Here is an 11848-nt window from a genome sequence, read left to right on the forward strand (position 1 = left end):
CGTTTCATTAGGCAGGGGGAAGTTGTCTGAGGAAAAGCTGGCTACACTTAGATCACACTGGCCCTGTCCGCCTGCATGGTGTTAAACATATCCCCTCACATGAACTATCTCTGTAAATGCATATTCACATTCTCCTCTACTGAACACAAAATCCCATTTCTTTTGTTCAAATGGATGCCATATCTCCCTATGTCATGCCTTTAACATATGTGCTAACCAGGTTCATTTCATAGCTTCTGGCTCACTGGATTAAAAGACCCGCTTTCAGTGTTTTCTTCTGTTTGCTTTCCCCCTTTCATTCAGTAATCTGTGCAAAAAGCAGAATTAAAGGGCTATACGACCCTGAAGCGAGCCTTCTCCTTTCAGGTTGTTAAACGAAGGGAGAATGAGTGGACGTGGTTCCCGGGGCAGAGGGGGTGTGGGATAGTGGGGTTCGCTTTCAGGTCAAAGTACTGCTGTTGTGAGCTAACATGTTTTTTCTATTCATAAACCAGTCATAGCAAAGTGCTCTTATTGACTAACATAATGGTGGGAATTACTGTTGTTTAGTCTTTACCTACAAAGCACATATTCATATATATTTTTGTGTGCATAGCACATTTTTGTGTGCATAGCTAATTAAAAAATACCATATATTCTAGAGTTGATCTACTTGTAGATGTATAGTTATGTAAGTAAAAGACAAAGAAAGAAATGAATACAGCTGTATCGTAGATTCATGATTTTCTCCGATTTTGAGTCAGAGTCTCAGTATTATTTCAGACTGTTCTGTGTTAAGCCTCGTCCAACTTCTTGACAGACAAAAGAGTGTGTTTCTGTTTGATGTAAGGTTGCAGGCAGCCATGGAAGCTCATAAATAAACAAGTTACAGCCCAGCAACATTCATCGCAGCTGCCAGTTTGGGCTTGTCCTTCACTTGTCATTAACCTAATTTAAAGCCAGGTTTATTGCATTAGGAAGCCCACGACAACCAATAGATTTCGATAACACAACAGCAAAAGACGAGGAAGTCAGTAATTCCCAACTCTGTTTAAATCTGGTTTGGAATTCTTCTTTGGCATTGATAAGGATTCCCATGTTGACTTGCTCGATAATAAGTAAATTGATACTGAATATCCCTTTATCAAAGTCCAGACCTGTGATTACAGTATATTGTGTCTGTAAGAGTTATTCTATTTTGAGAGAGCACCAGGGTTACGTTACCTCATGTAGAAACAGCTATGGTTGCACAGTGCATCCAGTATAGCTGATAAATAGTTCTCTCATGGGCCTTGCTCATTAACCAGAAAAAAATACACTGCTAGCATCCCACTCTGTAAACCACCGTATGTATCCCAGTGGTCTTGTCAATGGACTATGACCTGGAACTAAACTGTCATTGGATTAAGCCAGGGTGAAGGAGGAATGCTTTCTTTAGTAATGGGTTTATGAATGCATAATGCATGAATGCATTAGTGAATTAGTGGTAATTAAATAATGTATTAAATTATAATTAAATGTAATTATACGTGATTGTCTTGGACCATCTTATCCTTTTCAATTTGAAGTACACAGTTATGCACACACACTATTCATAGTAAAAAGCTATGTTTTATTTGACTTCAATGTGTTGGCCTTTCCCACTGTTCTAGTGTATAGGAGAATGTAGAGCTCTGCGCCTGGCGATAGGATGTGAGGGGGCTTTTTCAGAACATCAGTACTGAGACAGTGTACTACACTGTTGAGGTTGTTTGGATTTTCGTCCACAGAAAATCCTCTATGGATGTAGCACTTGACAAAATAAATAAATAAAGACTCAGCATTTGAAAAAAGAAGCAGCTCTGAGTTTTTTCTACGACACGACTGTCTTAAAGATTTACTCCTCCTGTAGAGGACAGAAGGATAGGAAGGAGTCAAAACACAACAGAAAAAAAAGACAGCACACCTTTAACAAATATATTCCCATCTTGGTGAGAAAGTGGATTTAATTCACAGCATGTCTTTCAAAGTCATTCCACTAACAGTACATATACTGAACCAGCTCATGTTAAATAAAAAACATCCAGGGTTGGAGACTTAGTTTGGCTTGTTGAGAAAAATAGTATTGGTGATTTTTATGGTAAACAGTGCATATTTTTTCATCAGCAAGGCCCTTGTTAAAGTGTTGAACAGGAAGGAAGAAATTACACTGAAGCAGTGGTGGATGGTAATAACATTTGCTTTTCTTTAATGAGGACAGGACACTGCCCACCTCTCATCTCTCCCTGACCATAACAGTCCCAGGGAGAAGATTCTCTCTAATTGAGGGGTGTTTCTCCAGACAGAGAGATTAAGGGCTAAAATGATCCTGTAAATCTCCCTCCCTGTATCTGTAAGCACCTGCAATCAGCTGAAATTAGTTTTTTTCCTGAGCATTTGTCTTGGATCCTTGGAATAGCTGCAGTCCTTGCTCAGATGTATCTACTGTTGTCAAGAGTGGGGGCCAAAGCGAGCACAAGATAAATGCCAGAGAACTCAAATTAATGTGATCTTTATTTCGTTCTGGTTTAACTTGCTTGGGAGGCTGTAAACCAGAACTGGGAGAGTTGCTTACATCTATCGCTACTTCCAGCTATCTCTCTGGTCAATAGTCAAAAGCCCTCTTCCTTTTTAGCCCAGCTGTCATGAGCTGAGCACAAAGGAAATAAAGAGCAGCACAGGTACCATGTAATATTAAACCAAGCCTTCCAACACTCACATGATGGAAAATGCAACACAGCATGCATAATTGCATTCATACATAACCCAATAATTTTGGCATTTAGAAGTAGCCGTGAAAATACCAGGATGAATATTGCAGGGAAACCACTAGCACAGCATTAGAGCATCTGGCCCTTCAGTAAATGTACAGTAAATATACAGTAATGTACAGTGAAAATATAGTCTTTGTAGGATCCCTTACACAACAGCCTTGTATAACTAGTAGTTCTCAGTGAAAGAACACCCATGACATTACATGCGTTGAAGACAACTGTGTGGAATTGGACACTTCAATCTTATAGAACAGGATGGCCTGTACAGTAATTTGGTCAGTAAAAAAATTAAAGCGAGAGAGGGACGGGATAGACAAATAGAAAGAGCGAGAGATGAAGATGGAGAGAGAAAGAGAGTAAGAAAAAATATAATGTGAGCCACTGCATTGCATCAGGCCAAGTAGACAAATTGCACTTCTCCTGTTTTTTTCCCCAGAGTTCTCGAGTTAGGGAGAATTTTCACATCCCTGCTGCGTTTGAGATAGATGTGTCAGTTTGCACTTCTCTGGGCTTTGCCGAATCATCCTGGCAGAGGCAGAATCTAGCCTCCTAACCCCCCTCGGATCCTCCTTGTTGGTCATCCCGGAATCCTCCTCTCGCTCTTTTTCTCTCCCCCCTCTCTCTCTCTCTCTCTCTCTCGCTCTCCCTCTCGTGTTGGTGTACAGTTAACACCTTTTTTCTCTTTCCATTCTTCTAAGTGACCTTCATAAGGCTCACACGACCTTCCCTTTGTCCGGAGCCGCTCCCTTGCTCTCTTCCTATAAATGACTGAAGAAGGGATGTGTGGAGGACAAAAAAAGGCCAAGTCCTCTATCAATAAAGATTAGGTCTTAATCATCCTATGTTTTGTGCAGTGTGTCTGTCTAATAGCTTCCTGGTCAAGGTTACAAGGTCATTAACAGTATAGCAGCCATGTGAACAGTCACGGTCAGGTCAGCTAAGACTGGGAAGGAACAGTACATGGATGTTAGAATGCATTTCACATTAGGGCTTCCCAGGGCACACTGTAATGGGACATGCAGTATTCATGTTTGTCATGGAAGCATCATCCCCATTTAAATGAATTACAGCACACCCACATGGTAACAGATACTGATAGCATCAAAGGAATCTCTCATAGGGGTTTTCTCATCGGATGGAACAATATAGACTCGTGGGTGTGGCAAACATTGTCATTTTCACTGAACCAAGCCATGGTCTAGACAGGGCAGCTATAGGATCTAACATTCCAGTTCAGCTTTCAGACAGAAAAGTACTGCACCTCACACGTTTCTGGTGTACATGATTCCCACTTTTATTTTCGACAGAAAAGGATGTTTCTTCTGGTTTATTTTGGTTACATTGAAAACCGTTCTGTGAAAAACTGTAGCACCAGAGCAGATACTTATTGCCCATCCTTAGTTTGTTAAAAAGGTCAATTTGTGCTATTTTGAGTTGAGATCAATTGTGATTGTGGAGAAACGTTTTCTTCCAGTATATAAAAAAGACTAGCACTTTATTTATTTTCCAGTCATTTTCTAAATAAAAAGAGAGATGTAAATGTAATATATCCTTTCCATTTCAATCACAACAAATACACATAAAGCAAAAAAATTGGGCGGCATTTAGCATAATTCAAGCAGGGAATTATCTTTCATGTTGAATAATATTATATATTTAAATATATATATATTTATATATATATATATGTTTATGTACAAGTATGGCACTTGATTACACAAAAGCAAGAAAACACTTTTCACAAATAAAAGCAGTGGGCGCTTTGGTGTATTGTAAATTAAGGAAGTCACAGACGTTAGCGTTTGCAGCAAATCCACTAGATACTGTTTTGCAAGTCAGCCATATAGCAATGGAATGATTACATACGTTAAGGTCAGTGGTGCGAACACAGGCAACAAAAAACACGAATGAAGCTAATGTATTTCAACTAGGTCAATCTAGCCAAAATTGATTTATATATTTATCCATATGCCTATATACATCTGGAGATAGGCATATGCCTATATAAATATGGATAATAGATTTTCCTTCGAACACATAGTCAACCGGTGTATTGTGTTTCTTAAATAGGTTGTTGTCAAAAATCGGTTTGAAACTGTTTTTGAAACACTGTCAATAGCACGTATCGGGTTAGGTTTGGCTCCCCGGTGTTCACCTCTTAGTGCAATTTGCATTTGCGCTCTTCAAGTACAGTAGAGTAAATGCGTGAACACGTCGACATGATCTAAATGTAGCGCTTTACATAGTATAAACGTCACTACAAAGTTGAATCAGTGCAATGTAATAAGTCAACAAACGTGGAATCCAGGCTTGCCATTGGAGTCCATAAAAGACAAACAAATAAAAAAATCTGCCCACTCGTTTAAGTCAAGAAACGGATGAGGTGTGAGGAGCTGTACATCCCGGGTTCATCTTGGTTTAATCTTTACACATCGCACATTGTCCCTTCGGTAACTCTCTCCGTGTGCTACACATAAGCAGAGTCACTGGATTGAGTACGACCGAAATTAGGCACACTCATTCGGGGCAAGTCCTTATTTCTGATTTCATAAATGGACTTCCGCCTCGCCTGCACTCCTCGCACCGCCGTTTTGATTTTCTTCCACCCCAAATGATTGAGTTCTGCCAGATTCAGCAACACACAAAAGCCACTGACCGCGAACATGAAGACTAGAAACACGGTCTTCTCTGTTGGTCTGGAAACATAGCACTCGACATCTTTTATGCATGGATATCGATCACATTCGTACACCGACGGGACGTTGAATCCATACAAAAAATATTGACCCACTAAAAACCCTATTTCCAGCGCGTTTCTGAAAACCACTTGAATTATGTAAAATCTCGAGATACCCTCTTGCCGACTCTTTTTAGACTTCCCAGTAGTTCTCATGGCTGAATTTGGGATCTCTTTGACTTCCAAACAGTCGGGTTCGGCTTCTTTGGTGGAGTTCTCTGTGTTCTGAAGTACTCCATTCACAATGGTGTTTTTAATCTTTTTGCTGTCATCTCGTTTCATTGAATCTTGATCCTTATCCAGGGACAGAAAGACGGTGGAGTACCGTCGCTCCTTCTGTTTCGCTGACTGATGCACCGAGTATGTGATAAAACAAAGACTCGGGGTGCAAACCATTATGATCTGGAAAACCCAAAATCGAATGTGTGAAATTGGGAATGCCTTGTCGTAGCAAGCCTGGTTGCAGCCAGGTTGTAAGGTATTACAAACAAACATGGTTTGCTCATCATCATAGACCGTCTCTCCAACTATTGCTACGATTAGAATCCGGAAGATCACCACCACAGTTAGTAGGATCCTAAAAAACAAACAAAGTATTAATATAAAGTCCGTAAATGATTTACAATGGCGCTCTAAGCAGGCGTGTGTTTGGGAGCTGTCCAGTGCTGAAACCAAACGCTATTTGCTGGGATGACGCTTTGCTCGCTCTCAGCATGGAGTTTGGGATGCTATGTGTATTATGCGTTGTTGTCATTTGTGTTATATACTTTGTGTACTCTGAAGTATTTACTAATTGGCATTAATCTGTATTTGTGTTTTCAAATGTTTTGCCAGCGTTGGTTTGGTAATGTAAGCGGAGCAGGCAATAGTGCACGGTCTCTGCCTCTCAGTTAGTGCATGGCACAGGAACCCCTCTATCCACAACAACAGCCATTAAAACTGCCAATACAGTTGACATTTTGCTCTTACCTTCCTATCATAGTAGAGTGCTGCTGGACAGCAGCCTCCAGAAGCCTCTCTAGTATGGTCCATTCCCCCATTGTTGTTCATCCGGAGCAGGCGAGAGTCTACGGCACACTGCACGAACTTCTGCCGAATATGTGGAAAATATTTCCTTGGGTTTTTGGTCGTTGTCACTCTCCAGAGGCTCGGAGGTTATCTGACAAATGCATTGATCATGAGCCCGCAGCTGGCCTGCCCTCTTCTCTCGCGCGTCGTGCAATAGGGTTCTGTGCGTCTGCCCGAGCGCTCGCGTGACGCTGTCACTTTCTCGTTGTCTTGGGGAGTCCGAAAGGCTGATTACAATAAACCCTCCTATTGTCGATCTTAAGATCAGACTGATGAGTTGCGCGCTGTGTCTGGGTGCATGGAGGTTGGATTTAATGTCTTGCCAGCTTTAATCCGCCTTTAAGTAGTCCCCTCTCTGCGTCATGTGCAGACAGGTTGGCGGAACCCGGCCAAACGCTGCCAGGATTTCTCATTTTCAATATTCGACGAATGGAACCCGGGGCCGGTGTGAAAGATTAATCTGTGATAAAATGATTGGCGATAAGCTCAATGCACCCGGGGTGTTTCAAGTTTACAACACATACAAATTACTGAGCCAGACCGAATTGTCTCTGGTGCGCGTGCTCAGGGTCATAGAGGTAGAGGGAGAGGGATAAAGGGAGAGAGGTAAATGCGCTGTGTACTGAGCCCTCGGGTCAAGGTATGGCGCCCAGATATTTTTTCGGTTCCCTTTAAGGCAAACACTTGTTGATTTTTAACTGTAATCGTGACAATGCCTGCAATAAAGCAGGTTTTCTTGAGTGCACGTGGAATACCCCCGATTTCAGTACTCGTAGTAACGCCATAGTAAAGCAGGGAAAATAATAATGCTGTGGGTACACTGTGACTATGTGAAAGTACCATCCGAGTTGCTAATCGCTTCACAAGTTTGCCGGCCTGTGTGTGTGTGTGTGTGTGTGTGTGTGTGGTGTGTGCGTGTGTGTGCGTGTGTGTGTGTTTTGCCCTTCGATATGATCAACTCAACTACGGAGCAAGGGGCGTGACCTCGATCATTAATATTACTGTTTTAAGACCATAGGCTACACACACATGTAGTAAATGTTAAGTGGTAGGCTTAATACATCGAGTAGCCTATATTGTATCTTTGCATAAAAATTAGATCATATAAAAACAAATATTATTTTCCCCCCAAAATGTAATGAAATTCCAAGTGAAGGATTGGCCTTTGTTTGATGAGGCTACTTTGTAATATCAATATGTAAAATATAGATATTTCTGACCATTGTGTGGAAGAGAACAGATATTTACATATAGTAGACTATATGCAAAGGTACCTTCTACTACCTGATCTCAGGTGCATGGATTAGAGTGAGGATCATGTGACTTCGTTTTTATTGAATGAATGGGCGTGGTACAAGGGCTTATCTCTCCCTGCTGTAATCTTCCATAAACTCAAATCTTTTATAACCTTCCTATGAATCATCACGTGATGTAATAGATAAGGTGTGTGTGAGAGAGAAAGATGTGAGGATGCTCTCTAAACTGCAGCACATGATCTTGAATAATATAGACATGGATGTCATCAGTAATGCAAACACTGCGTACCAACACAATTCATAAGACCCATGAAACATGGCATAAACACATCAATCCAAGTCCATAAGTTATGCCGCATCAATTGTCTTTTCCCACATACATCCACATATGAAAATTAAAAATATCAGAGGGGTATGCTCCCTGCACAGTCTTAACAGAACAAGGTATTTGAAAGTGCCATTCCTGTCACCTTTGTCATTGACAGGAGTCATATTGGCTTATAGGTTTAAGCTATCAGCTGTTGTGATTAAGGAACTTGTACAGATGCACCGTCGAGAGCATTCTGTTGGGCTGTATATCACTGCATCTTCACCGCTGGGTTCTCCAGAGGGTGGTGCGGTCAGCCCAGCACAGCACCGGGGACACACTGCCTGCCCTCCAGGACATCTACAGCACCCGGTGTCATAGGAACACCTAGAAGACCATGAAGGACCTTAGCCACCCGAGCCAGGGCCTGTTCACCCCGCTGCCATCTAGAAGGTGGAGACTGTACAGGCGCATCCAAGCTGGGACAGAAAAACATCTTCCATCTCCAGGCCATCGGACAGTTAAACAGTCATCACTAGCTGACCTCCAGGGTTAGGGCGTAATGGATCACATGTAATCCTTTACATGTAAGGGATTACAAAAAACTAACCCATTACCAGCAAAAACATTGTAATTAGATACTTTTGAAAAACTAGATGATTACTTCAAGGATTACTTTTAAATTCAGAAAGGATGTTCAGAAAATATCTTTAACGCTTCTGTTCTCAAGGACATTCAAATCAGCATTGAAAAAAGGCGCAAAAGTAATTTGTTCAACGTGAGTGAGTCTGACCACAAGCCAGAGACACCTATGATGACATCAAATGTGTTGGCGGGATCACGGGAAAATAACAGGAATAGGCTTTTGTAGGCTACAGTCTAAGCTATGTCAGCATTGTCACAACCTGGCTCTTCGATGGTGACCAACAAGGGAGTCCAAACGTTGGCAGTTAAGGAGTAACAAAAACATTATATAACGAACAAAGTATAAAACTACAGAGGAAAACTAACCTGTGAAGTGTGAAAGTAGGCATGTGAGGGGTGTAATGGAGATGCATGGATGAAGGTCAAATGTGTGTAAGTGTTGACGCGTGCATCTAATCCCCCAAAAAATAATCAACCAGATCACAAAACAAAATGGTGCTTGTGAAGAGCGAGAGCCAGGACTGGGCACCAGGAACTTTTATCTCCTAGTTGAAACCAAACCCAGGTGCAACATGTCACCTTAATGACCCAATCAGCGCCACCTGTCCCCAATCTGCAAATAAAAGCACAAACAGAACAATGGAGGGAGAGTGAGGCGGGCGTAACAACCCTTCACATAAAAATCAGGGCCTAACAAGGACCCGAAAACAAAACCCACAACCATACAAATACGACTGATAGCTGTTAAACTTTCAGGAGAAATAGCTAACAGGATCTTCCACACCGTCATCTGCTTGAAGCAACACGGCACCTGTCCCACATTACTGGCATCCACATATAGGCTGAAAGGCTGTTCCAATCGTGGGGCAGCCAACACAGGGTCAGAGCTAAGAAGCCATTTCATATTTTTAAAAGCACTCTGACAGCAGGAAGACCAGATTAAATCAGCCCTCTTCAACAGATCAATCAGAGGTGCTACAACTGTGGAGAACGTGCAGCAAAACCCCTGATAATACCAACCATACCTAGGAAGCTTTGCAGCTCCTTCTTGGTGGTGGGCGGTGGCCACTTTAGCCCGCACTGGGAGAACATGACCCTGCCCAAACACTCTGCCGATGTAGGTCACTGTTGCCTGGGCAAACTCACATTTGGCTAAGTTCACAGTGAGACAGGACTCAGCCAAACGCTCAAACAGAGTCTGTAGCCGCACCAGATGTCGCTCCCAAGTGTCACTATAAACAACCACGTCATCTAGATAAACAGTACAGTCTTCAAGGCCAGAGATCACCCTATTCATAAGACGCTGAAATGTAGCAGGAGCAATGCATAGGCCCAAACTCATGACCGTATAGCAGTAAAGACCTGAAGGAGTAATAAAAGCTGATATTTCACAAGCTCTTGATGAAAAAGGCACCTGCCAGTAACCCTTCAGCAACTCCAACTTGCTGACAAACTGGGCAACACCAACCTGGTCAAAACAATCTTCCATCCGTGGGAGTGGGTAATAGTCCGGTTGTCACACTATTAACCTTCCGGTAATCAGTGCAAAATCTAAGAGAAACATCTGGCTTGCTCTCCAAGATACATGGTGTGGCCCAACTGGAGAATGATGGTACAGGGATATCATTAACTAGCATGTACTTAATCTGAGTCCAAGTGACGTAGCTTCTCCAATGAGACGCGATAAAGTTTAGTGGGGACAGCATCCTCAACATAAATATCGTGCACTGCCAAATGAGTACGAGAAGGTGTCAGAAAACAAAGACTGAAAATCAGGGATCAAATCAGTTAACTCTGCTAGACAATCAGACAGGTGACCCAAACGCTCCAAATTTGCAAGGGACTCTGAATTCATCAACCTACCCTGCAAAATACAATCAGGGCCCGGCACCCCCTCTTCATCACATTGCCACTGATTGTGAAGGTGGTCTGGCTGACATACGATCAACAGATTCCACCAAAAGAACAGGACTAACCACATCAGTTTTAGCATGTAGTTCTGATTTAGCCATTTCAGAAGACAAACGAGCATAATAGGGCTTTAACAAATTGATATGGCAGAGCTTATTAATTTTCTGCACTCAGGGGTAGCAGTCAGCTAGTTTAAAATCAGACAATTGGTAAACCAGTGTATGGGCTGCTGACTTTGGCTTGAAAAGGAGAACCAACAATGGTCAGCCGGGCCAGAACCTGGTCCCATGAACTAGTCAAGCAACCTTTTCATCCTCACCTGAGAGGATTCTAGTTTTTCCTTTAGTCATTTCACAAGCTACATGCAACCTGTGTCAGAAACCACTAACATATGACACATTTGGGGGAGGCTCAACCACCTTCCAATCCTCCTTTATTACACAAGGGTATGACCAATAACAAGGTCATTAGGACTGAACCCAGTGCTCTTGCTACTTTAACAGAGTAGCAACCAGGGTAACCCCTCTTCCCAGTCACATTCTAATTCAGTGTACTACACACGTAACAGTGACTTCAAAGTCTGATGAAAACACTCAAGGGCCCCTTTACTCCGCATATGATAAGCACTGGACTGATTATGTTATGCGCAATTGTCGCAAAACTTGTGCAAATATGCGCAACGAACCCTGATCTCTCTGAATCACCACAATCTCCATGTTTTGAATATCTAGCTGGGATTTAGTGGTAATGTTTTGAATACCTAACTTCAGACTTGGTGGTAATATTGCAAGTGGATAGGCTGGAGGATATCTCGTAGCCTGACATCACAGCTAACATGTAGGTGCTAGCAGCTTTAGAACACAATCAAAAATCAAATGCTCAAACGGCTGGCCTGTAACAGGTATAGGTTGTAGCAGGACTGGCCTTAACATCTGATTAGGCTTCCCAGTCAGCTGACAAACATGGCATGTTTCAATGTAAGCGGAAATGTCTTTCTTTAAACGAGGCCAATACAATTTTTGCTAAATTCGATCATAGGTTTTACTAACCTCTAAGTGACCAGAAACATCATGAGATGTTTTCAAAACTAGATATCAAAGCTTAGAAGGAACCACAATCTGAACAATAGCATCACCCACAACTTTTGCTGTGA

The 11848-nt window shown here is 42.1% G+C and overlaps 1 protein-coding gene across 1 annotated transcript; it reads right to left on the reverse strand.

The window, feature by feature from the left end:
* Positions 1 to 2182: 2182 nt before the first annotated feature.
* Positions 2183 to 7505, reverse strand: LOC110505702 (gap junction delta-2 protein). The gene is made up of 2 exons (XM_021585094.3): positions 6478 to 7505; positions 2183 to 6085 (listed from the first exon to the last, which is right to left on the reverse strand). The coding sequence occupies exons 1-2, from the start codon at positions 6546 to 6548 to the stop codon at positions 5239 to 5241; spliced, it is 918 nt and encodes a 305-aa protein (XP_021440769.1). The 5' UTR covers positions 6549 to 7505; the 3' UTR covers positions 2183 to 5238.
* Between the last annotated feature and the right edge of the window lie 4343 nt (positions 7506 to 11848).

The sequence above is a fragment of the Oncorhynchus mykiss genome, chromosome 25 (assembly GCF_057628025.1).
Source record: "Oncorhynchus mykiss isolate SJ-2025 chromosome 25, ASM5762802v1, whole genome shotgun sequence".
Lineage (NCBI taxonomy): Eukaryota > Metazoa > Chordata > Actinopteri > Salmoniformes > Salmonidae > Oncorhynchus > Oncorhynchus mykiss.

Bases quoted from the DNA above. Each gene is read 5' to 3' on its own strand.
- LOC110505702 (XM_021585094.3), bottom strand. From the start codon at position 6,548: ATGGGGGAATGGACCATACTAGAGAGGCTTCTGGAGGCTGCTGTCCAG. The intron at 6,086-6,477 runs GTAAGAGCAAAA...TTTGTTTTTTAG, and splicing joins CACTCTACTATGATAGGAAG to GATCCTACTAACTGTGGTGG.